We start from the raw sequence: 27596 nt of genomic DNA on the forward strand, positions 1-27596 counted from the left end.
TCCCCACCGCCATGGGAAGCCTCCTGGAGGACCCCGCTGTTGCCGATAGTGCCTCCGAAGGCCTCCCATGGCGGCGGGGAAGGCCTCCGGACGTCCCCAGCAGCGGCGGTGGTGGGGGACATCCGGAAGCCTTCCAAGGCTTCTCTGGAAGGCATCTGGAGGTCCCCCCCGCCACCGCCGCCACTGCTGGGAACTGCGCCAGGCGATCCCAGCCATGCTCGGACTCCTGGACGGTCCAGGAGTCCGAGCATGGCTGGGATCACCCAGCGCAGCGGCGGCGGCAGGGGACTTCCTCATGCCTTGCAGGGCTTCTCTGCTGCCATGGGAGGCATCTCGGAGGTCCCCCCCCACCGCCGATAGTGGCTCCGAAGCACTATCGGTGGTGGGAGGGGCCTCCAAGATGCCTCCCATGGCGGTGGATAAGCCCTGGAAGGCATCTGGAGGCACGGCCTATGGTCTGGAAGAGGGAGGTGGGGAAAGCGCCAAATTTGAATTGGGCACGTTTCCCGCCTCCCTCTTCTGGTCCGTAGGTCGATTTTGCTGCCGGAAGTCAAAGTGAAACTTTGCGGCTGGAGAAGTCCGTAGGACAAAAAGTTCGTATGTGGAGCTGTACGTAAGTCAAGACTCCACTGTACTGATGACACCACACTGCAGATCTCCTGATGACCTTCCCCAATAGCTTCACATAGATGCTGAACAGCATTGGGGATAAATTGTACATAATGAAAGGGAATGTTTGAGTTTTTATACTTTTGAAAAAAGTTTTTAGCATTAAATATTGTCTGTTACAATACGTTGTCTTGATTTCTAAGGAGAAAGGTGGGCTAAAATATTTTAAATAATTTTTTAATGGAGTATAGGTTTACTGTTATTTCAGTACAAATTTTCAGGGTGGCATTTAGTAAGAAAATGGTAAAATAGCAGAAATTAAAATAAAACCAGAATTCTTCTTCATTTATATTAATTGAACACTATTGTGCTATGGATGATTTACTGAAAGCAGTACATTATGTGCACAAGGCAGCAGACAATACTAGAATTAAAAAGAGTTGTAGAATTTAGCATCGTGTCGGAGTTGGATGGTGTGTTTGAGGTCTTGCTTACCCAGTGTGGGCAAGAGTAGGAAAATAATACAGGAAATATTATAGCATCCCGTAATGGTTCAACTAAAATAAAAAAAAATGCAATAGAAATGAGCCTAATCCTGATTCACTTTTCAGTTCTGATCTCCCCATGAGGTAATATGATATAGCCTTAAGATGCTAGTCTTGGAGCTGAGAAACTCTGGCACAGATTGCTAGTAGCATGAAATCGTTGAATTTTAGCCAGTCACTGTCTTGTAATCTATGTCACAGGGTTGTTGTAAAATTAAAACTGAGAGAAGAGAGAACCATGAAATCTGCTGTATGCTCTTTAGAAGAAGGATGGGATAAAAGTGAAATAAATATGTTAAAATGGCTGGCATCTTTTTGTAGTTGCATGAGATCTGGGTTAAATTGCCATGGCTATTTGCCAAGGTGCTGAGGTGTGTTTCTGTTGCTCAAGGAGGCATTTGACAGGGCATATAACCGGGATGCACCCTCATGCCACATCAATTAGCTATGTCAAGTTATGCAAACCTTGCACAAGCATCAGTAGGATTCTGGCACAAACTCATAAGAAATACTTCTTTGGAAAAGATTTAACTAACAGAGGACCAAAAATGAGTTCTAGACGCATGAAAAAATACAATGTACACATGAAGCCCAATCCTAAAGGTATTTACTCAATAAGTGATAGGTGCTTTTGCAGTAGTGAATTTCACTTGCTAGTTAAATGAGTAGCAACAGACTGTTTTAATGCTGTCTGTAATAAAAATCAGCAATTATGTGGATATACTTCATAAATTATACAATAATTTATTGAATGTGGGAATAGACTGTTAAATAGAAACCTATAAAACAGTGTCTGGTATGTTTATTCTACATATTTATTTACCACTTTGGTAGGTTTTGAAAGGAATGTTGAAAATGGCACATTTATGTACAATTTTAAAAGTATGGTTAAAAGCAAATTTTGCACCAAATGAGTCAATACTGTACTAGTGAATAGCTAGCTGTTAATTACAATCTTTCTAATGCTGATACTGTAGTTACTGCAGAATGAAGTAGTGGAATTCTAAGGCGGTAATTTGTGCCACTTTAAAATGTAGGTTTTGGTATCACTTTTGGAAAATCCCCATATAAAAATAAACCAAACAAAATACACGCACACAAAGTAACATGGCAAATACTGTATAAAGATTCCAGTTCAGCCCATTGTGCTAGCTTTCTGTCTGTAGTAAGCTTTTAAGCTTAAGTGGACCTTTAAAAATGTGAGCCATCCCATCTATCCCAACCAAAATGATGTTTATTAGAGAAGGTGCTTGTCTTAAAGTAGATTTGCTTAATTTGATAAGGGCTAGGTGAGTACCAATACACTGAGGATGACAAGATAAAGAATGTGATAAATACTATTCACTGATGGATATTGGGTGTATAGTCTGTCTTAGATGGGGTAGTACTTCCACTGTGGATTTACATGGTGGTAAAGGTTCCCCTTGACATTTAGTCCAGTTGTGTCCGACTCTAGGGCGCGGTGTTCATCCCCGTTTCCAAGCCGTAGAGCCAGCGCTTGACCAAAGATAGTTTCTGTGGTCACGTGGCCAGTGTAACTAGACACGGAATGCCGTGATCTTCCCACCGAGGGGAAGCATTTACATGCTTTTGAACTGCTAGGTTGGCAGGAGCTGGGACAAGCGACAGGAGCTCACTCTGTCACGTGGATTCAATCTTACGACTACTGGTCTTCTGACCTTGCAGCACAGAGGCTTCTGTGGTTTAACCCACCACCACGTCCCTCCCAGGTAGTAGAAGCAGATAATTACTTTTGTTGAATGCCCTGTTACCGTGAAATGAAGGACAATGTTAAAAAGTCAGGTACATAAATAAAATAATAATATATTTTAAGTAATATTATATGATTATTTTTTGATTGAGATATTTAGCCATTTTTTTCTTTTATTATCAGGAACCTTTTGGACAGAGACACTTTTTCAAAATCTGATCCAAGTGAGTATTACATGCTTTTGATGCTTCTGCATCTTAATGAGATGATGGGATAAAGCTTTTGGCATAATTACTACATTCACATGTCATGATAAGCCATAGTGTGCTTTGTTGTAATGTATTAAGCCACTTCTGCTAACTAGTGTTTGTTAAACACTCACAGATCATATTTAGAAGCTTTGGGATTGTGGATGGTTTGTAAATTCTGCTTTGTTTAAATAATGGTTTGTCTTAACATCTGAACCCCAAACCTTGGCTTTTTCATAGTTTATTTCCCTGGCTGTGAAGCAGTTGATGATAAAAGGATTTATAGCCAAATAACCCTGAAAAAAATCTGATATGAGGAAAAGAAGCTAAACCATTTTTGTTTGTCTGTTGTAAAGTTTGTGGCTTAAATAACAAATTGTGGTTAGCACATACCGTGGCTTATTACTATGTTTTGTTGTTTCTTTCTCTTCTCACAATACAGTAAAATATTTTCCTTTTGAATTGCGAATGGATGAAAGTTTAGGATTCTCCCATTGAAAGGCACTAGATGATAGCTTAATAAGCGTCTCTCATTTCTGAAGATGACATGGTCCTTATTCTCATGTTAAACTTGTATTTTAACAATATTTTTTAATAACCTGTAATATTCCTAAGCCCCCAAAAGCCAATTTTAGTTCAGTATCTCCTAAATTGGCTTATAACATTTGCATGTCCCTGGCTAACATTTTTAGAGGATAGAGTGTGTGTTAGCTTGTAATAGATGTGTTAAAATACAAAAACTTTGAAATGATTGGCTTTTCCTTGATTCTCTTCACAGTCTGTGTTTTGTACACACAAGCTATGGGAAATAAAGAATGGAGAGAGGTAAGTTTTTGTTGCAAATACATGTATGTATCAATTGTTTATTAGTAACAGCAGAAGAAAAAAACATTCTAGATTAGTTTCAGTTTTTAAAAGTGGTGCAATTGTTTTATAGATACTTAGGACTTCACTTTATGAAAGTTATACACACTGTAATTATCCTTCATGCTGAACAATGATTGTAAGCCAGAATAAGACTAGCGAGCAAGCTAGACATAAAGTGCAATGCTTATTTCCTTTTATTTACCTATGTCTGCCTACCAATGACCAACTACAAAACAAAGCACACAAGGTTGCTAGATCTGAGAATGTCATGCTTCTTTGGGTATTTAGGAGGCAAGATAATCACAGGACAAGCAGTGAAGATGTTTTGTGTTGTGTGCACTAAGTTTTAGGTTCCAAAGATTGTGCAGGAAGTTCACGTTGTCTATCTTTCATATACAGTGGTGCCTCGCTTAACGAGCGCACCACATAACGACGAAACCGCATAGCGATCCGTTTTTTCGGATCGCTAATGCGATCGCTTAACGTCTTTTGAATAGGGCTCAATTCGCTTTGCGAAGACAGGTAAGCGTTTCGCTTACCGATCTTCGCAAAACGAAGCCCGACAATCAGCTGTTCGGCGGCCAAAATGGCCGCCGGAAGCCCGGAAATGGCCCAAAATGGCCGCGCGCAGCGTTTTCACGCCCTCGTTAAGCGAGGCGAGGGCGTGAAAATGGCTGCCGGCCATTACGAAGCTTCGTTGAACGGTGAGTATTTGGCCCATTTGGAACGCATTAAACCATGTTTAATGCGTTCCAATGGGCTTTTCTGTCCCGTTCAACGATGCTTCAGCATAGCGAAGGTTAATCCGGAACGAATTAACCTCGCTATGCGAGGCACCACTGTACATCATTTTGCCATTGTTACAAAAGGGCCTGACTCATATGCCATTATGATGGCCAAACCACTGGTCTCATGATTTGGTTTTGAAATGTAATAGAATGGAAGATTGCTGACCTGTAATTTTTAATTCATATGCAAAGAAAATAACATACAGACATCTTTCATCAGTTGAAAAAAACATGCTGAATATACTACCTAGATTGACCTTGACTTTGGACTTTGGCAGCATTGTGTTCTCTGGACCAGGGAACCATGGTTTGTAACACATTTTGTTTAATTTAACAAGCAGGGTGAATTTGATTTAAAATCATGATTTAAATTTAAATTGATTTAAATCATGACTTAAAATTCAAAAGTTTGGATTTTTTGATGATTTAAATTTTAAAAAATGGTTTTTAAAATTTAAATAATTTAAATAAAATTGATTTTCAAAAAATGATCGATTTTTTCCTGTTAAAAAACATCATAACTCACCATTTGAAGTTGACGAGGTGTCTCTCATATGGAAGCAGTCAGTGTTTTCCCACTTCTTCGGCAATACAGTCTCCAACAACTAATACAGTATTATTATTGACAGAAGTTTTCTTTTAAATCTTTTTATCTCAAATCCTCTAAAAATATTTCATGAATGTGCCTTAATATCAGAGCTTTGGGTGGTCTCTGAGAGACTCCAGACTACAGTTTTAAAACACTGGATACATTTAATTTCCCTTTAAAAAGTAAAGGTTTCTGATAGACATAGTGGGTTATTTAAAATAATAATAATGGCAAGTGGCACTAAACATTTTATACCACATTAATAATTTTGCCAGATTTACAGAGAATAGATCTGATAGTTTAAAACCTCCATGCATGCTCCTCATTATTAATACTATTATCAATGAATGTTTTAATAAATACTGTAGATGAAAATTTTTCATATTGATTAGTGATTTTCTCAAACTTTTATCTAATCTCTTCAATATTGGCCTGAATCCTGTTGACTGTTTACACCAGTGTAAGAGCAGTGGTATATATCATGCTGCCAAATTTCTGCTAGTTAATGAGTTGCAGTTTTTATTCTGGATTTTGCTTAGATTCTGGCTATTGTGTTTAGCCTCCAGTACTACTAAAAGTTGTAGCATTATTGATTATATTTGTGTTTCATTATTTTAATTGCATGCATTTCTGAGCCCATGTGTTTTTTAAAAATTGAAACAAAAACAGCCTGTATGTTAAAAAGACAATGACTTTGCTTAGCATAGTAACTCACATTAGAGGAGGCCCAACCCCTCTGTAATTCCAGTTGATTCAAGTGGGCGTATCCTGGTTGTAATTTAGTGGGCCAGTTTGAATCAATTGAACTTATGGAGAAATAGACTCATCAGATTATCATTTATTTAGTGGGCCTTCTGTAGTGTGACTTTCTAAGCTAATCAACAGTTCAGTCAGTGTCTGAGAAGATTTTCTGGTAAGCATTTTTTTCTCCGTTTGATTGATTCTTCCTGTTTATAAGCTTATATACTATTCACTATTTGTCTTTATATCTCAATCTTTGCCCAAGTATATATGTACATACTGTACATATTATATGTATCTTTTATTGATACGATTTGTGTAAAATAAATTTCTTCTATAGTTTGGGAGAACAGAAGTAATCGACAATACTTTGAATCCAGATTTTGTAAGAAAATTTATAATGGATTACTTCTTTGAAGAGAGGCAGAACCTGCGATTTGACCTGTAAGTTTATTCTCATACTTTAAGTTTTGATAGCATAATGAGAGAGTAGTGATCTATTAGAGTTAATGAACTGAGATTTGAAAATGTTTTGACACTATAATGGTTGTATCACAGTGCAACATTAAAATATGTTCCCAGGCAATTCACAGAATGGTTCTGAGTGCAACTCAAATGAGGTTCCAATTCAACAGGTTCAGCTCAAATTGAGCCCATTGATGTCAGCTGGTGGGATGACATAGCGGGAGCTCTTTGTTTGGTGAAACAAGCAGAGGGACCACGTGGTAAAGGTCACAAACAGGTTCAGCTCAAATTGAGCGAGGGCCATAGTCATCAGTAAGATCATTTTTTGTATTATAATATTGATTTAACTGTGAAATACCGTGACTGTCTACTTAAATGTAAGCCCGCTCCATTCAGTATTCCTGCATAAGAATACTGCATATAGGATTGTGGCATAAACTATAATTAGAATTCTAAATTGATTTTTTTTTAAATTTTGTGTTCAATTTCAGTTACGGTTTTGGCTGCAGTAGATACCTTGTAAGGAAATTCTGCTCCAAACCCTTTGATACCTGTATTTGATTCTGTATTCTCAGATTAATATAAATGTGAATTATATTTGTCCTTTCCAGAGGCAAAGCAGTATCCACAAATTTACTAGGATAGGGCATTAAAGGAATAAGCACAAACCAGAAAAAAAGATTAAACAGAACAGGGCAGATATAATGCCACCTGCAAAATAAATCCATATGTGCTTCACCCAAGGAGTAACTGCTACCCATAATCTGATTTGGCTATCATATTAGCTTGCAGATATATTTTGCCTGGATTTTAGTCATGCTGTTTGGTGTCCCTGGCCAGAGTTCCTGGCCTCCTTTCTTTTTCTTTTCTTTTTTTAAAAATAAGCATCTAGCCATCACAGAACTGGAGTCGTAAGGCAAAGTATGGAATCTCTGTTTTGCTCAATTATTGCCTAAGGAAGGAGCATTTCCGTCTTTTCTGCTTGTGAGTGAAACTATTGACAGCTTATTGAAGCTTAAAATATCCCCTCTCAATTCCTGATGAATTTTGCGGTTTGATAAAGTCTCATTCTGCCACTTTTTTCCTTTTTTTTCCCTTTTGGTAGACTAATTAAGCTTCTTTCACAGGGCTATCTGCAAATATAGAAAACATGGATGTTGTGGGAGTAAATGGGGCAGCAGTGGGCAACAAAACAAAAATAACTGCAGAGGTGGATCCAAACCCATAGTATCTTAATACATTTTAATATTTAAAGTGCTGTTGAATCTGTAGCTTTTGCTACAAGGGAGCTGGCATGGCAACATTACAGTATGTGTAGAGCCCAGAAAAAGTTCCTTTCTTGGTGTATAAACTCCATGCTGGCTAGGGGATTCTGGTATTCCAGATTATTTCCTGTCCTAGATTCAGGGAATAAAATTGACATCTTGCCTGTTACATTCGTCTCACTTTGAATTTATTGTTGCTTGTGTTGTCTATGTTTCTAGCTATTTCCTTTGTATCAATGAGTTTACTTGTTTTTTAATTCAGATATCTGGGGAACTGTAGCTCAGTTGCCACATCAAGGCTGAACCTAGATTTGAATGCATGTGTTCTAGACAGGAGTGCTACCTTCTCTCTGTTTCTTTATACCTTCTACCTGAAATAAAAGCAGTAGCAACAAAAACTACAGAATTTTCTCAGTGTTCCTTTCGACTGGTGTGTTTAAATACATTCAGATATTTGTTCCTATTCATTTTAGGTATGATGTTGATTCAAAGAGTCCAGATCTATCAAAGCATGTAAGTGCTACTTGATTTTAATCTTGGAGTGTCCTAATACAATCCTGTGGTATCAGGAATCATAAATTTGGATCAATCATGTTGTTACTAATGGATTCCACAGAAACCAAGTCTGCAAAGTAGTGGTCTAGTAGTCACATGGTTGAGCACTGCCACAAACCTACCCCACTGATGCTAATGCATTTATAAACTGTGAAGTAAGAACAGAGAGACCTGGTGGTGCAGCGGGTTAGACGTGGTGGCGCTGCAGGTTAAACTGCAGAAGCCTCTGTGCTGCGAGGTCAGAAGACCAGCAGTTGTAAGATCAAATCCATGCGACGGAGTGAGCTCCCATCGCTTGTCCCAGCTCCTGCCAACCTAGTAGTTTGAAAGCATGTAAAAATATGAGTAGATAAATAGGTACCACCTTGGTGGGAAGGTAACGGCGTTCCGTGTCTAGTGGCGCTGGCCACATGACCACGGAAACTGTCTTCAGACAACTGCTGGCTCTATGGCTTGTAAACGGGAATGAACACCGGCCCCTAGAGTCGGACACAACTGGACTAAATGTCAAGGGGAACCTTTAAGAACAGAGAAAAAGGCTGTTGGAAATGATTTACCAGGTCACCCACTTGTGGCTGAAGCTGTGGTCTAGGACAGAGAGCTGGCTCAAAATAAAACGACAGTGGCCATGTGTTCTTTGCTGGCTGCAGCTGCAGGGCGATAATGGGAATCCAGCTACTGGGTCCAGCAGCCTCTCGCCATATGGCCTTGGCACTGCAAAAGTTTGCCTTGAGGTAAACAGACCAGGGATCTTTGGGAAGCCTGTAACAGGTGCATAGCAGTTGTAGCAGGTATCTTGTTTCTTTTCCTGCATTCTGGCATCACATTTTTTTTTTGCATTCTGGCACCACATTTTTTCAGGCATTGGCGTAGATCCAGGTGGTGTGGGGGCAGCAGGCAGGAACCTGTTGCCTCTGGTATGGACGGATCCTCTTAAAGGGAGCTGAGGATGAGGCTTTGGTCTGTCCTAGATCAGGGTCTGACTCTGCCCCCAAGTACCAGGGAGCCATGAAGTTATGTACTGTACGTCCACATGGTCTCCAAGGTAATGTCACTTCTGGTGGTGACTTTCTGCAAACTCCTGATACATAGTGGTGACATCAGAGGGCTTTCAGATTTCTCAGGGCACTGGATGGATTCCCAGTGCTGGGCCAGACTAAACCGCTGCTGTAACCAATCAAACTGTGTCCTTTCCCTCCCAAAGTGGACTGGTTGTGATTATTGTTATTATATGTATTTTTTAGATGGCTTGGGCCTTAGGTCCACGAGGACATTTCTGATCTCTTCTTTTTAGCTTTTCCTGAGGGGTGGGGGAAGAGAGGGAAGCATGAACCCATAGAGTAAGACATCTTACATCATACAACATCTTAAAGTTCTTACAGATTTCTGATTATGGAAAAAGTTAGTAATGGGGAAATGCAGATGTCATGGCAAGACTGAACTACAGTATATCCCTGAAAAAATTATTGAAGCTATACAAATTTACATAACAATAATTTTTCAGGATTTCTTGGGGCAAGTTTTCTGTACGCTTGGAGAGATTGTTGGATCACAAGGAAGCAGATTGGAAAAGCCAATAGCGTAAGTATAATGTTTAAATGTTATTTATTTCAGCATTATGAAATGTTTAAATGCTTAAATGCTTTACAGATAAGATAGTCCCTGCCAGCAGAATCAGAATCTAATAGGCATGATGTAAATGGAGAGGAAGGTAAGTGGGGACAGAAGGGAAAGCAAGTATTGCTGAACCTGCTAAGCTTCGTTTTTTTTTTCTCGAGGTCCTTTCCAGTAGGTGCTAATGTTTCCTTAAGGCAAGCTGGACCTAGATTTTCTGTTGTGTAAGAAATGAGGATGTTTGGCATCCATTCTTAAGGAATGGGTGGGTTTTTTTAATTACTGGTGTTCATTTTGAATTTGAGTAGTGATTCTTTAAATGAATTACAAAACCTACAGTGAAAACCTTTTCAGTATTATTTCATTATAAAGCCTAAAAATTCTGATCATAAAATCACCATGATTTGTTCTCTCAGCAGGAAGGCAAACACAGAAAATTTATTTTTCAAGTTGTATAACCTGAGTGTGTTTTAAAAACATCTTATTAAAAATGATGGGTTTTAGTAGTATAAAAAGTTTTCTTTAAGCCATAGCTACCACCCTAAATTGGTCTAATGTTTTAGAATAAACTTTAGTGAGTATTGGACTTGTATGTTTCCTTTTCTTGCTTAGGCAAAGCTGTGTTGCAAATGGAAACTTCCACTTCCATTTCAATTAACCATAGCTTGTCACAATGTCCCAACCAAGGAAACTAATGCTAATCACAGCTTGTTGGAACAAGACAATTTCATCGTCTCTGATGTAAAACTGGGTTGTTTTCTAAATAATTTATTTTGGTTTTGGATGTCACAATAAGCGGCAGTTAATCTAAAATGGAGGCAGAAGCTTTCAAAGTCCTTTGCATGGCAACAACTGGGGGAGATGAAATGCAAACTCGTGGCTCATTCTCAGAATGCTTAAGCATGGTTTGATATTGTATCTGAACTAGAGATGGGCATGAACCTTGGTTTGTAGGTTTGCGCTGGTTTGTATGCACGGCATCAAAGGTGACGCATGTTCTCTTCACCCACCTCCCTGGCTGGATCCCCCACTCACCAGCGTGCTCCTCTCCTCCTCATCTTAGTCTCCAGCAGGAGCAGGAGTTTCCCTGCCCACTCAGACAAGGAGGCAGGACAGGCATACCCATGCTCCTGTCAGGGACTAGTTGAACAGCTGGAGGAGAAGAGGAGCACACTCTGACTGCTGAGCACATCATTGGCCAGAGAGGTGGGGGAAGAGAACGCAGGTGCTGCGCATATGAAGCGACACGAACTTCTGAACCGAGGTTCATACCCATCTCTAAATTGAACAAAGCCATGATTTACAACCTTTTCTTGCACTTAAAAAAAACCAGAAACGTATTTTCATTATGCCTGAGTTTAGGATTCCCTCTCTAGGAAAGTTTATCTCAGATTGCATTAGTGTCTCTTAGATAAATGATGTTTTTAATTCTCCAGGCTTTTCTTTAACAGGTTTAGTAGAAAATAAATTGTTTTAGAAATTATTGAGCTGTCTGTTCTACTATCTAAATGAGTTTTGACATTGTGGAGAATTTGGATTGTATTTTTGTTTCAATTTAGCTTTGAAAAAATAATGTGTTAAATTTCTTTAATACTGGTCTATTTGAATAAAAGGCAGAATTCACATTCCTTAAATCAATAAAACAAAACATATTTTAAAGTGTTGTTTTGTTTTGTTTTGTTTTTTGGCAGTCTACGCACATTATTTCAGAAATTCAGTGTCATTCCAAGGGTATAGTTTTAGCTGCTTGGTGAAACTCTGCTCTGTGTATTCTTAGTATGACATGATTTCAAATTTGCTGTTTAAATCAGCCATTGAAATACAGGCAGATATTACCACACATGTCTTTTCGGCAGATTGAAGCTTCCCTGGGGAAACCTGGTTACCAAAACAAAAATGGCCATTGCTGGTGCAAGCGGGCTGCAGAAGTGTGTATTTGTTGAAGGGGGGTCAACGGCTTTCATATGTTTGGCATGTAATTGCCTCCTAACACATGTGTTTAGATGCTTTTTTGTTTTCCTATAAAGTGTCTGTATGTGGTACATTGCAACATGTGGTATCATCTCTTTGTATTTGCATGCTGCTATGCTTGTGTGTGTGCTGTGTGACATAATGTTTGCTTACGTTTGCATTAGTTATACTGTTTGATGTGGCTGGTTGTTTGTGTATTGGAGGGTGAATCCTATTGCTTATTGTCACACCTGTTTTATTTGTACTGTGAACCTATATGTCTCTGCATGTGCTGTGTTGCAGGGCTTTCTGTATGTTGTGTACTACTGTCTGTTGCTGTGTATTTGTAGGTAGATTGTTCTTATTCATTTACTTACGGTATGCTCCCAAGAGTATGAGAAGAGTCATGCTGAATTGAACCAAAGTCTATTTAGTCCAGCATTTTGTTTCCACAGCAGTTACCAGATGCCTACAGGAGTCCCAGTGCAGGATTTGAACGCAATATCCTCTTAGTTCAGTTCACTAGCAGTTGGCATTGAGGCACACTGCCGTTGCTGCAGAAAATTATATCAGAGCCATCATGGTCGGTAGAATAATCTTCCATGGGTTTGGTTTTTAAAGCAATCCAAGTTTGTGGCCATCACCACACTATCTGTTAATAAAATCCCTAGATCAGGGGTGTCAAACTCAAATTCATCGGGGGCCGCATCAGCAGTTTTGTCCCCATCAAAGGGACGGTTGTATCTGTACTGATGGCCTTGCAAGGACCCCATCCGGCTTGGTGGGAAAAGGAAGGAAGAGAAAGTGTGTGTGAGAGAGTGTGTGTGTGTGTGAAGGAAGAGAAAGTGCCTCTGTGTGTGTGTGTGTGTGTGTGTGTGTGAGAGAGAGAGAGAGAGAGAAAGAGAGATGCAGGAAGAGAACGTCTGTGTGTGTGTGTGTGTGTGTGTGTGTGAGAGAGAGAGAGAGAGATACAGGAAGGAAGAGAACATGTGTGTGTGTGTGTGTGTGTGTGTGTAGGAAGAGAAAGTGCTGGTTTCTGTGTGTGTGAGTGTGTGTGTGAGAGAAAGAGAGAGAGAGAGAGACAGAGAGAGTTACAGGAAGGAAGAGAACGCGTATGTGTGTGTGAAGGGAAAGTGCTGTGGTCTCTGTGTGTGTGTGTGTGTGTGTGTGTGTGTGTGTGTGTGTGTGTGTGTGTGTGTGTGTGTGTGTGTGTGTGTGTGTGTGAGAGAGAGAGAGAGAGAGAGAGAGAGAGAGAGAGAGAGACATTCCCACCCCACTTCCCTTCAACCTCCCTGCGGGGGCGGAAAAGCTGCTGCCAAGGAATGTCGCCCGCTGGCCCCTCACAGAAATCAGGCCTTTTTCGAGCAAGAGAGAGAACGGAACATAAGGGAAGGGAAGGGAAGGGAAGGGAAGCGAGCAACCAGCCAGCCCTCCCTCCCTTCTCTCCGCAGCTGGATCCCAGGCGGCCGCCCTTACCTACCTAAGCCCCGGTTGGGCAACGTTGGAGGCGGCCGTTCGACCTGGCCGTTGTGCTGCAGGGCCAGCGCATCGCTCTGCGTTCCCTCTTCTCTCCCTCCCCTCAGGGCCGCGCTGGCCGCTGCCTCCCGCGTCCCCCCAGCATCGCCTCCCTCCGCCTCGGAGCCCGGCCAGGAACTCCCACCGCTCCCCTTCCCCTTGGGGGCGACAGAGGCGGCGCGGAGCCCCCTCCTCGTGCGGCCTTGGGAACGGCTCTCGCCCCAGGCTGAGAGCGAGCGAGGAACAGGCATGGGAGGGAGGGAGGGGGAGCGCGGGGTGGAGGGAGAGGAAAGGAGTGACAGTGCCACAGCCAATCGGAAGGAGGACGTAGCCTTGTTAACTTGAGCCATTTTTTCAATGAATTTACTCCGTGCAGGCACGGAGTAAATTCATTGAAAAAAAAAAGGGGGAGGCTGCAAGGCTGGCGGCGGCTCCGCGGGCCATCAGATGAGGTCTGGTGGGCCGGATTTGGCCTGCGGGCCTTGTGTTTGACACCTCTGCCCTAGATTAACTTCCTGCTGTGTGAAGAATTACTTACTTTATTTATCTTGACACTCCCAATGTGCATATGGTTTCATGTGAATACATGTCCCTCAATATCTTTGAATTTGGCATGACACTGCATGTTTGCTGCACATGTTTGTGTGACACCTGCTTCTGTGCACATTTGCCGGGGATGTGCTCCTGAGTTTATGATCGGCTGCTAAATGAAATTGCACATGTCTTTTCATGTTTGTGTATGAGTGAGAGGGAGGAAGAGAGGAGGCTGGTGGAGTAGCTCGCATTTTATGGCTGTAGCAGTCTCTGGCATGTTTCACTTTCTGTAGAGTTTTGCTTGAGATCTCCGTTGATGTCTTTGCTCTACCCACTGTATTTGTAGTCTGTGATAATATAGAGCTACATTGCACAGTTGTTGAAAGTTACTGTCCCAGCTCTAATTTTCCTCACTTGCTACACTAAACAAAAGTGTACTAAATCACATGGCTTGCTCACTGTTTTGAACAAACTGAAAATAATAATGGATGGATTAGCAGCGGCTGCCAACCTTTTCCGGTCCGCGGCCCCACTGGAGAAGGTGGGGCCCCCCGTGCATGCATGAACAGCGGTGCTTGTGCGGGCATGGACGCGCTCGTGAGCATGCATGACCGGCAGTGCCGCCATTTGTGCATGTGCACAACAGTGCATGCCTGCACAAGCCCCGCGCCACCGTTCGCGCATGCGTGCACAGGCACAAACAGCCTATGCGGGGGGGGGGAGGTCTGTCTTTGCGGCCCGGTTGGGCTCAGGCCGAGGACCAGCACTGACCCACAGACCAGAGCTTGACGACTGGATTAGAGATTAAAATGTCCACTCCTTCAGGGACAGCAGCGGAATAAAGACACATCTTAAATGCTTAAAATGTATTATAGTATGAGCTTTCTTGAAGTACGAAGTGAGGTACAGTGGTGCCTTGACTTACGAACTTAATCCGTATTGGAACGGTGGCTGTAAGTCAAAATGTTCGTAAATCAAAGCACCATATCCCATAGGAATGCATTGAAAACTGATTAATCCGTTCCGGCGGAAGGGGGAATAAATAAATAAATAAAATTAAAAATAAAACACTGCAAGCCCCACGCTGGGACTGAAAACAAAAAAAAAATCACCAAAAAAAAAAGCACAGAAACATACCCCCCAGCCCAAACCTACCCCCCCAAATCCCCCCAGAATAACTTTTTTAAAAGAAAAAAAAGCAGCACCGTACCAGTCTGCAGCCTCCCGGGGCTCCCCCGCCACCGCTGATCACCGCCTTTAGGCTTTCCCGGGGGGGGGTAGACCGGAGGAAGCCTGGAAGGCTGAGCCTCCCTTTCCCTAACCGTTGGGGCAAAAGAGCTACAAAGAAGCAGCCTCTTCGCCACCAACGGTTAGGTTTTTTGAATTTCCCACCTTTTTCCCTTGCCTTTTTCTGTTTCCAGGTTAAAGCTTCGGCTGCAAGTCAAAGCAAAATTGTGTGGCCGGAGCTGTTTGTAAGTCAAAATGTTCATAGGTCAGGGCGTTCGTAAGTCAAGGCACCACTGTATAGCCTTCTTTAACAGTGTTCATGCTATCATATCTATGTTGTGAATGTGGCACAGGAGATTTTGTTGCTTTGCTGTACTAGCTTAGCAAAACTCTCTTTTCAAATAGTTACAACACAAGGCTAACTTCGAGGTTTAATGCAAAGATTATTGCAGTATTGATTGTAATGGAAGAAGGAGGGTATTTGGAGAACAAGATTTTTGGCCTTTGCCCAGAGGTATTGGGCAGAGGGAGGTATTGAGGGAGCAGTAGAATTGGCATTAAAAGATAAGAGAGAGATAGGTATTTGTTGTTTTCTCTGTCCTTCAGTCCACCTGTCCGCCAAGGCCTTGCATACTTTGATGGCAGCCAATCACTACCTGAATGCTGTTTGCCAGTGGAAAAAATATAGCCATTTAGGATTTGATCCTGGATAAGGGACATGACCTTTTTATGCATTATAGAGAGCTGACTGGATAAGAATGGGGAGCTGCAGCATTGCCCATCAGAATTCTCCATGTCTCAGACATGGTGAGGAGAAGGAGCAAATGATCTGGAAAGTTCAAGAGGTCAGTTTGTAGTATTTTCCCCCTGCTGATGGAGCTAGATGGACACCTTGATTTTCTCTGGTTTTATAGAGGAATCTAGGAAAAACAATTTACTGAAGAAACAAAGCAGCAGGATAATCCCAACAAAAATATGGAATGAATCTGATCAGATGCAGACAAGAGCCCACTGTAAGGCTCATTCTGTCATAATAATAGCCAGAAACAAATCTTTTCTGCTACCATTACATCTGTATAGAATCACTCCGCAGTGTTGTAAGTCCTTAAAGATCTATTGCATCAAGAATCAACTGAATGGATGAATTTGAAAAATTTGTTGGACATTTTGTGGATAATATTACTTCTGTGTACTCTCACATTTAGTTACTTTCAACATAGCAGCTGCTTCAGAGATATTGCTTGCATCTCAATGGCTAGGTGTGTGTGAGAAGGGAAGAAAAGGAAGATAAATGAAATAAAGAATACAGCTACATGTTTTGGCACAGTATAGGGCACTGGTTCTTAACCTTGGGTTACTGAGGAGTTTTGGACTGCAACTCCCAGAAGCCTTCACCACCAGCTGTGCTGACTGGGGTTTCTGGGAGTTGCAGTTCAAAAGCATCCGAGTAACAAAGGTTAAGAACCACTGGTATAGGGTAATGAACTCAATCATTGGGTGACCTGCCTGCCAGCTGATGTGCTTGTCCCATGTATACTTTAAGCATCCATCAGAGTAATGGTGTTTGGGAGACCATGTGTGTGGATCCCTGCAGCACTTAAATGTGAAACAGGCACAACGGCCTCTAGGCTGGTATATGTCTAGAAGTCTCAGCCCAAGATCAACTATGGGTTCCTGCATGAGCCCTGTCTATCGCCAGAATACATAGATCCAGCCAAGTGCTTTGAATGCCATATATGGAAGCTATGATAAAAATCAAAAGTACAAAATGGAACTATGTGGATTGCTGTAAGGGAGGCAAAAATTCAGAAGGTGGTACGTACTAACCAGCGTGTAGATAAAACCGCATTGCAGCCTGTCAACTGCTTAATGAAATCCATAGTAATAACATATTATGAAAATGAGGATGATAGCTGAGATACTTTGTTTTCATACTGAAAATGGGTAATAAGGAGGGTGACTTAATTAGTAAATAGATCAGCTAGAGAGGAAACTCACTATTCAAGTTCCACTGTATAGGTTCCTTTGCTCACGTAGCTCATCATCACTGCTGACTGGCTAGCATGGCTACAAAGCTCCCAGCGGCTGGAGTATGTTGCACAACTAATCCAAAACATTCAAGGTGATGGAGGATGGGTACTAACCTTTATCCTCCTCTCTCACATTTCAAAGGTTGCAGCCCTGCCCCAGCTAAGATTGCAGTTGCTCTTTGTGTTGTAGATACTTCGAACTTAACCTTGCTCAGGGAAGGAGGCATAATCCTTGGAAGTATGAAATCATGTTTCCATGCTTCATCTTTGCCCTTCCTTGTTTGTTTAAAGGAGGTAGGAGAAATATGGTGAAGTGAGTGAAGGGAGCGGTAGATGTCTCTCTTGGAGAAAGAAGCTGATCCATCCAGCCTTTAGGCTGTTGTTAAGACTTCACTAGGAAAAGAAGAAAATTTTCTAGGCCTTTTTGGATAGCTTGCACCCATTCTCAGTTTTTCCATTTTCCTAGTGCAAATATACAGTGGTGTCTTGGCTCTAGGAGTTCTTTGATGAAATGGGAAGCTATAGCTACAGATTATCTCAGTGGCTGAGCCTCTATTGATGTCTTACCCCATGTGATTGATTTTATTCCCCGTCTAACTGATTTTAATTGTGAGAGAAAAGTAGTATAGTATCTCCTGAGCCTTTTTCTGTTTTTATGCTGTTTTCTTTATTTTGGCAATCCAGAATAGTTCTCTTTAATACTAATAATTCTGCACTGTCCAGTTGATTCCAACTTCAGGCAGCCACCAAGGGTTTTCTAGGTACAGTAATGTGTTCTAATGGGGGGGGGGGGAGCCGTCTTACGAAGCAGGGTTAAAAAAACCCGTCTTGCGAGGCAAGAACCCAAACATCATCCAGCGAAAATTGCCCATAGGAACAATCATTTTGTGAAGGACAACATCGCTCAAAAAAGTCATCGTCTAGCAAATTCCTCATTTTGCAAGGCAATCGTCTAGCGAAGCACCACTGTATAAGATACTCAGAAGTAGTTTACCAGTCTCCTCCTCTAGAGCTTCACTGGGGTGCAGGTGGCAGAGCACACAACTCCATCGGCTATACATACTCTAGACAATTTTGGCTGACCTCTCTCCCAGGAGGCACAAAAGTGATGTGAACTCACAGTCCCTGTCTCCACAGTGGCCCATCTTACTGACCTACAACATCTCACTTATTTTTACCACCCATAAACAGTAAGGGGAGTTTGGTTTTAATTATTGTAGGACGCTCTTAGCGTTGTGAATGCACTAGAAGGGTGGAGTATATGTTTTCCAAATGTATAAATAATGAATGTGTTTGAGGCTATTTCCACATCTTATGCAAAATATAAACAAGCACAGTTAATTTCCCACACCCCAGCCCATCAGAGGAGGCTCAGATATTTCAGTGATTTTTTTTCAGGAAACAAAAAAATTATGAAATAGAAAAATATTCAATTTGAGATGCACATTTAAATTATAATAAATTTTGTTCATGTAGCAAAAAGAATGGAAACTCCCCGTTAAGGCATCTGCTTTACTTTCCCATTGAAGTAGTAAACACATATTCTGTTACGTGCTTGTTTACACTCAACGTCCATGCACCAAAAGTACCTTGGTCACTCAGCCCAGTAATCTGTAGAATGGGGGAGGAGTAAAATTAAAGAAGCTGTGGGTCAGTAGCACACTGTGTGCCCAATAAACTTTCATTTTAGTCAAGGAGAAAAGTGGACTTCTGAAGTACAGTAGTTTGTGATGGAGGAAACAAACCAATTAATGGGGACTATTGGAATAGAAGTGCATTGGGTCAGTTGATTAGTCTGTTAGTTGTGAAAGTTTTCTTGATTTAGATGTGATATAGATGCTTTGATATATATGCACAAAATCTCATCTTAATGCTGTTTTGTTACAGGGGAATTCCTGGGAAGAAATGTGGCATGATGATACTGACAGCAGAGGAACTGAACTGTTGCCGGGTAGATTAAAATTTTGTTGTTGTTGCTATACTACAGTGGTGCCTCGCATAACGAGTGCCCCGTTTAACGACGAATCCGCATAGCGATGCAGATTTTGCGATCGCAAAAGCGATCGCATTATGATGTTCTGAATGGGCAAACATTGCATTGTGATGATCGGTAAGCGTTTCGCTTACCGATCTTCGCATTGCGATGTTTTTTAAACAGCTGATCGGCAGTTCCAAAATGGCCACCGGGTGAAGAAAATGGCCGCCTCAGCATTTTTGCGCGGTTTCCTCGCTTACCGGGGTGGCAAAAATGGCAGCCGGATGGAGGATTTCCGCATAGCGGTGAGTTTTCCCCCCATAGGAATGCATTAAACAGGGTTTAATGTGTTCCTATGGGGGGTTTTGCCCCGTATAGCGACAATTCTGGATAGCGACAATTTATCCGGAATGGATTATCGTCGCTATGCGGGGCACCACTGTATATTGAGCTAAATTCAACTGTTAGTCCTAACTGTAGTAAATTTGTAGTGTCAGTGGGACCTGGGTTAAGTATTAGCTTACTAAAGTCCCGTTGATTCAGTGGATGTACTTTAGTTAGGACTAACAATTAGATTTAGCCAGTTGCTTCATTCTTATGAATTACCATGAAAACTGTAGATACCCATTTCTAATTAGTAAAATCTGGATCATCTTTGCAACCTTTGAAGAATGAATGGCAAGTAAAAACAGTACAGTGGACCCTCGACTTACGGAATTAATCCTTATTGGAACGGTGGCCACAAGTCGAAAAGTCTGTAGGTCAAGGGTCCATTTCCCATAGAAATGCATTGAAAACCATTTAATCCATGCCAGCTTTTGGCTTCTCGGGCTTCGAAACCCCCTCCGCTGCCCTCTGTCTTCAGTCCACGCTGCCCTCTGCCAGGGACAGGAGGCAGAGGGCACCGGGGACAGGAGATAGAGGGCAGCGGGTGCAGCTTTGGAAGCCCGGGAAGCCGAAAGCTGCTCCACGCCCGCTGCCAGCTTTCGGCTTCCCAGGCTTCCAAACTCCCTCCTCTGCCTCCTGTCCCTGTGGGCTCGGCAGTGGGTGCGGAGCGGCTTTCGGCTTCCCGGGCTTCAAAACCCCCTCCGCTGCCCTCTGTCTCTCGTCCCCGTTGCCCTCTGCCTCCTGTCCCTGTGGGAGGCAGCGGGCACCGTGGACGGGAGACAGAGGGCAGTGGAGGGGGTTTTGAAGCCCAGGAAGCTGAAAGCCGGCAGTGGGCATGGAGCGGCTTTCAGCTACCTAGGCTTCAGAACCCCTCTGCTGCCCTCTAGCTGCTCCACACCTGCTGCCGGCTTTCGGCTTCCCAGGCTTCAAAACCCCCTCCACTGCCCTCGATGGGAGACAGAGGGCAATGAGGATGGGAGGCAGAGGGCAGCGGGGACGGGAGGCAGAGGGCAGCAGGGGCATCTTTGAATTTCCCACGCCTTCTCCCCGCCTTTCATAGGCCGAAGCTCCGGCCACAAGTTGAATGAAAATTTTGAAGCCGGAGCTTTTTGTACCTTGAAATTTTCGTAAGTAGGACCTTCGTAAGTTGAGGGTCCACTGTACTTTGTACTGACAGTATTCTAATGAATCTGTGCAATGTGTAATAATGTTTATTATTGCTTAACAGCACTGATATTTTAATATACAGTATTTAGATTAACATATAGGCCAAAATCCTGTTCCTTAACATAGAGATTTGCATTAGAGTAGGCCCACTGAAATAATGGAGATTTAATGAATCAGCTCCTGTATAAGTTCCATTGATTTAAATTGTCTTACTGTAGTTGTGACTTACTTTAGTTGACTTATCAAATTTCTGTTGATTCAGTGGACCTAGTCTAGTGCAATTTCCTATGCTAAGCAACAGGCCATAGATGCACAAAAAGCACCAGTTTGTTAACTGCTGGATTTGAAGGTAAAGCTTTCTGCATAATAACATGATCACCATGTGGAGATGTCTGAAAATAAACTCAACATCTCAACCCTTCAATGAGTAGCACCTTCCTTTCTGGATTGATCTACAATGTTTTTCTCCATACAATTCAGAAAATACAGAGGAGGCAATGATGTCATAAGCAGTCCTCGTGGCAGGTCCCTGCTCGTGAATACAGTATTTTGCTGTAAACCCCCAGCAATTAAAGTGCTGCAACACTTTTGTCTTCTTTAATTTTTCTTTTCTTTTGTTTGTGACCTGATATGCTAGAAGCAACTAACATAGCTTCCTCTTCTAAAAATGTTCTCCTGGTATCTCTTTTGGTACACAGAGTTTGTTTGTTTCTTTGAACATCGTCATAAAAGTGCTCATCCTGGAGCCCAAGGTAGTGCATAGATAGGTTACTCACCTCATTAGTACTTCTTCATATGACATTAATTTTATGTGAAGTGGGTCTGAGTCTTGATTAAAATTTTTGTTCATGTAGGAACTTGATAGTCTATTTTATCTTTTTGTAGCAGAAGCATATATAACCAGTAATTAATTTTTACTTCTCTTTCACTTTTTAAGTTATTATGATAAAAGAAATCCAAATGTGGTGCTTACATTATAAAAGATAATATTTGATTATAATTTATGTATTAAACTGCTAAATGTATCCTTTTATTAGGATGCTGTAATGATGCAGTTTTGTGCAAATAAGTTAGACAAGAAGGATTTCTTTGGGAAATCGGATCCCTTCCTGGTATTTTTTCGAAGTAATGAAGATGGCAGGTTGGTGCAACTTATTTCTTCTACAAAACATTTTATGAATTCTTGCAAGCTTTGATGGAGAACAAATAATTTTATATACAACATATAAACAGTTATTTTCTTTCATTGTGCTATTATGGTTTCAACATCACTTTAAATTTAAAGTGTAGATCACCATTCAGTTTTATATATGATGAAAAAGCATGGACATTTCCTCTGTAGAACTGATTCAAGTGGCTTTTCAAACATTCCATCAATATTTTGTATGTATGCAGTAGCAAAACTGAGCTTCATAAAAAAAAACCACTACACTAAATGCTAATAAAAGATTAGCAGAAAGTGTTCTGCTCATTATGTTTGGTTAGCTTGCTGCAGTAAGTCCATAATGGGAAGACAAGCAGGATTCTAGAATGTTAATTTCATAGTAAATCAGTGAGGAGGATTGAGGGATCTTTGAATTATGTATAGTGGCAGATTCTGGAATCTGTATTTTTGGACTTCCCATTCTATCTTCTGACACCTTTCTTTTCCATCCTGTTACATTCACTCCATTGCCTAAGGTTCCATGATAATACATATTACACTGTGTGAGGTGCTGAAGGATATTTACGGGCAATGTGCTGAGGGAAAGGCACTCTGCATATCTCAGAAGTCATCTCATATTGTTTGCAGTCATCCAAAGAGCTTGTCTGGATCAGGCAAAGGACCCATCTAGTCTAATATCCTGTTTCTAGCAATGGCCACCCAGATACTTCCAAGATGCCCATCAGGCTGAGAAAATCCAGAGACTCTACACCAAAGCACAGGTTCATCAGGAGCTTCCACCAAAGATCAGTGCATAAGAATGGTTCAGATGTGTGTGTATTTGTTTCCTATAGGATACATCATGGAAATGTTTGCCATCCAGAACTCTGCTCATGTGAACTTCCTTTTGTTACTCATATACTGTTCTTCATGCTGCCATTGATCATCTGTTCCTAATTCTACATCTGTTTTAAAAGTGGTTTATATGTGTAATACAGATAGCATTAAAGTCATTCCCATGGGATCGCCCCCCAAATTTTTTATTTTCACTTAATTTGTAATAAGCTCCCACAAACAGGCAAGCAGACTATAGTATCCCAAGTAACATGTTAAACATTGTTTTCTAGTTTTACAGTCTGCCACAAGACAGAAGTTGTAAAAAATACCTTAAATCCAGTATGGCAAGCGTTCAAGATTTCTGTTAGAGCACTTTGTAATGGAGACTATGACAGGTAAGAGAGACTGAACCTTTTTGACTATTGCTCTCTATAAAACTGCATAAAATGCATGCCATCAGTCCAAAACTCCTAATAAATGAAATGTTAACATTATGTAATCCATATAGTATGCATAGTGGATTGTAGTCCTAAGAAAGCAGATATAGAATTGCAGTATAAGAGATAAATGAAGTATTGTGGTGTGTTTGGTATGGTGGGTACTGTTTTCTTCATGGCCTTCTCAGTGGCTCCTCCCAGGCTTTGGAATGCACTACCCTGAGAAATCAGATTGCCCCCCCCACTCCATCCTTCCATTATCAGACAAAAACCTTCCATTTCAGGTTGCCTTTTACGCAATAAGTAGAGATCTAGGAAACCCTCCATTTATGAAATTTAAATATTTTAAATGTTTTTTAAAAAACAAAAGGCTGTCAGCCTTACAGCTTAATCGTTAGAAGTGGATATGCATAATGCAAATGATCAAGCACATTACAGTGGACCCTCAACTTATAGACGGCTCGACTTACAGACTTTTCGAGTTACAGACTTCTCTGGCTGCAAAATTTAGATTCGACTTGCAGCCAGAGAATCGACTTACAGACCAGGAAAAAACCAAAATGGAATAAAAATAGAATAAAAACCACTGGTTATGGGATTAATCGGTTTTCAGTGCATTGTAGGTCAATGGAGATTCGACTTACAGACTTTTCGACTTGCAGCCACCATTCCAATATGGATTAATTCCTTAAGTAGAGGGTCCACTGTACTTGTTTTATTTCTTATGTTGATAATTATTTTAATGTATGTTCATGTCCCAGTTTAATGTTCATGTCCCAGTTGTTATTTTTTCCCTTTCAGAACAATCAAGGTAGAGGTATATGACTGGGATAGAGATGGAAGGTAATTATTCTGTTGCATTTCATAAATTAAATATAGAAAAGGAATGCCGTTATTTACATACTTATTATAGTTTTGACAGTTTGGGGCTGGGATTGAGCTGTGAAGGTATATCCATCCATTGATTCTAAATCTAACATTTTAAACAAGGGAATATGAGTGTATGTTAAAAGGAAATGAATAGACTGGTTTTTTTCTGGTTGTACACAAGCTTGATTTGCAATCACATGTGTACCAAACTTCTTCCTTATGCATTTTCAGATGAGGAAATTTCTTGTCTACTTTAAGAGTTTATACAATTTAACTACTTTACACAAAAGTAGTAAAAAAGGTCTGCCATTTTCATTTGAGACTCCTAGACTCCAGACTCAACACAGAGTTCTTCTTAGAATCCTAAGAACCTCAGTTTTAATGTCTTTTATTTCTCAGTGTTTGAGATTTAAAATGTAATGAACAATATTCACTGATTATGATAATGTATTGAACAGAAAGAGTGTCAACTTGTATACTAAATCGAGGTTTGTCTGACTATTTGTACTCCACTAGTGATTAATTTTGCCAGTTCAGTACTGCAGACTTTTAGTGATATGAGGAAAACTTTTTCATTCTTACTTCTTAAAAATGAAGATATATTATGCATATTTAAATGAATTAGATTTTACTTTGAAGGCCAGATGAAAGGTGTGTGAGTAAGGATCTGGCTGATTTATTCAGTGTAATATTCCTTAGAGGAATCAGATGTTATGGGATGTTTTATTCCCACGTTCAGCTATTACTTTGTTAATCTGAAATTGTGTTTCTGTTTTTAGTCATGACTTTATTGGAGAATTCACAACAAGTTTTAGAGAATTATCCAGAGGCCAATCACAGTTTAATGTGTATGAGGTAAGTAATTTGAACATGTCTTTTTATACAGTATCTCTTCGATCACAAATACTGAACAGTTGATGTCCTTTTTCACATATGCCAATATTCAATTTCTATATTTCCTAACAATCTTTGGCCAGAATTCTGTGGCTGTCCAGATGAGGCTTATATAACTTGTTGAGATGCTAGAGTACATCCCAAGTTCTAAAGTCTAGTGCATGACCAGGCCTGTGACTGACACACCCTGGCACCTTGTTAGTTAACCACATTTAGCCTCAGCAAAGTTGCACAAGCCATGCACAGACATCAGTATTACAGTATTCTGGGTTTTCACTGCTACTATGGGAAGCAGAGCATTTAGATCAAAGGTAGACATCTTATTTGTGTATAAAGGCATATGTATATTGTGTGAATGCAATCAATGTATTTGTGAGCTCCTTCCCGAAAATGGATACCACTACATAAAACAAGTCTAATTTTTTTAGCATGGCTTGAAATATTTTATACATTTATGATAATAGCTTTAACATTATGTATCACTATATAAATATTTCAGGATACTGTATGTTTTACTGCTTACTTGTGTGTGTCTGTGTTTTGTTTTTTAAGTGTTTTTGATTGATGGTCTTCAAAGTATATTTAAAATACTATTATTATATTATGAAAGCCACTGTGATTTAGTGGATAGAATGTTGGCCTAGGTTCAAATCCCTGCTCGGACATGCACATTCAGTGAGGTGTGGTAATGGTAAACCACTACTTGAATATCTTGCATACCTTGAAAAGATACGTTAGGGTTATGGTTAAGTTCGAAGTGATTGTACAGCATGTAACAACAACAGTGTAATTATATTTAATTTTTTAAAAATATTATAACTTACTGGCTGAGATCCTGTTGCTCGGTGTAGTAAGTCACACTAGAGCAGACACGCAGACTCAGTGGGTATTTGAACAGTCAGCTCCTCCATAAGTTCCAGTGATTCAAATGGCCATACTCCATTTGCAACTTGTATGTTACAGCTAGAGTAGGCCTGATTAACTCCCCACTGATTCAGCAGGCCTATGCTAGTGCAACTTACTATGTAAAGTGAGAGGATTTAGGCCATTGTGTTTTCACTAGAGAGGGGGATATTATATAAAGATAATACTGTTGTGGTGCTGGTCCCACTCATCCTTCCAATGGCGCCTGGAGCTCTGCTCTCTTCCTGCTTGGCTGCGCACTCCAGGCAAGGGGCAGGAGGACAAGTCTCCCCACTGAGTGGCCAGCTGAGCAGGAAGAGAGTGAAGCTCCAGATGCCATTGGAAGGATGAGAGGGACCAGCGCTGCAGCAGGATACATGAGTGGATGGCCCGGTCTTGGGGGGGTGGTGGACCATCATTAGGTCCAGCTGCGCAGGGATACTTGTATTTGTATACAAATACTGTATGAGTATCTCCATCTCTAGTTTTCATTTGTATCTATATTTTAACTATTTGTGATCCTCCTTGGGTCTCTACACTAGGAGAAAGGTAGCCAGAAAAGAAGTAAATAAATAACTGTATACAGAAATGGAACTAGAACTTCCAGATGTATGTCTTAGTAAGTCATCATGCTTCTTCAAAGAAAATAAAAGCAGAGGACTTAGCTATGGCGTTGTTCATTGTGCAGATGAGAAGAGACAAAAGTGATCGGTGAATTTTTCTTCTGCCTCCAGTTCTAATTAGGGATTATGGTAAAAAAAAGTCAAGATGATTGTGAATAACTATGGATAATGGTAAAAAAAGTCAAGATGATTGTGAATAACTGTCAGGCAAGTTTCAGTGACTGCCTGATAGTTGTTACAGACTTCGTTGAGTACAGCTCTGAGGTAGTGTATCCTTGTACTGTATAATAATAATAATAATAATAATAATAATAATAATAATAATAATAATAATAATAATAATAATAATAATAATAATAATAATAATAATAATTTATTGTCATTGTAAGTATATACACATACAACGAAATTCACAGACACCCAGAGACCAGACACATGCACACACATAAAATTCCCAAACACTCCCCACCCACTAAAAGTCCCCCACTAAAAATACAAACATCTACACCGCAGGCCAAGTTACACAGTCCAACTAATTATTCACTACTGGTGGTCTTTAAGCTCATTATTAATCGCAATTATAGCTCTGGGATAAAAACTATTGAGAAAACGTGTGGTCCGAGTCTTAATTGTTCTATATCTTCTGCCAGATGGTAACAGTTCAAAAAAGTTATAAGCAGGATGGGAAGAGTCTCTCAGGATGCTATGTGATTTCCTTAGACAGCGGGATGTGAAGATGTCATCCAGGGTTGGTAGCTGGAGCCCGATGATATTCTGGGCAATTTTAATGGTTCTCTGTAGAGCTTTTTTGTCCGCTACAGAGCTACTCCCAAACCATGCCAGAATGCCATAGGTTAGGACACTCTCAATGGTGCTACGATAGTATGACAGAAGCAAATGCTGAGATAAATTTAACTTGCCGAGCATTCTCAGGAAATACAGCCTCTTCTGTGCCTTCTTCATTAGCATGTTGGCATTTATAGTCCATGAGAGGTCCTCTGAGATGTAAGTACCCAGAAATTTAAAACTACCAACTCTCTCCACTTCCTCACCGTTTATGTACAGTGGTAAATGTACATATCTCTTCCTCCTAAAATCAATTATGA

General features: G+C 40.7%; 1 protein-coding gene across 3 annotated transcripts in view; it reads left to right on the forward strand.

The window, feature by feature from the left end:
- Positions 1-27596, forward strand: part of CPNE8 (copine 8) — an 84594-nt gene that overhangs the window by 27454 nt on the left and 29544 nt on the right. For all 3 annotated transcript variants that reach the window (XR_013545691.1, XM_020796991.3, XM_020796990.3), the window contains exons 2-11: positions 3049-3089; positions 3892-3938; positions 6439-6542; positions 8302-8341; positions 9888-9964; positions 19141-19204; positions 21820-21923; positions 23054-23158; positions 24002-24043; positions 24850-24925. Coding sequence is in view for 2 of the 3 variants with exons in the window: in XM_020796990.3 (XP_020652649.1) it covers positions 3049-3089; positions 3892-3938; positions 6439-6542; positions 8302-8341; positions 9888-9964; positions 19141-19204; positions 21820-21923; positions 23054-23158; positions 24002-24043; positions 24850-24925 (700 nt within the window). In the remaining variant the exon portion in view is untranslated. The remainder of the gene's footprint in view (positions 1-3048; positions 3090-3891; positions 3939-6438; positions 6543-8301; positions 8342-9887; positions 9965-19140; positions 19205-21819; positions 21924-23053; positions 23159-24001; positions 24044-24849; positions 24926-27596) is intronic.

Source organism: Pogona vitticeps, chromosome 5 (genome assembly GCF_051106095.1).
Source record: "Pogona vitticeps strain Pit_001003342236 chromosome 5, PviZW2.1, whole genome shotgun sequence".
NCBI classification, from domain to species: Eukaryota; Metazoa; Chordata; class Lepidosauria; order Squamata; family Agamidae; genus Pogona; species Pogona vitticeps.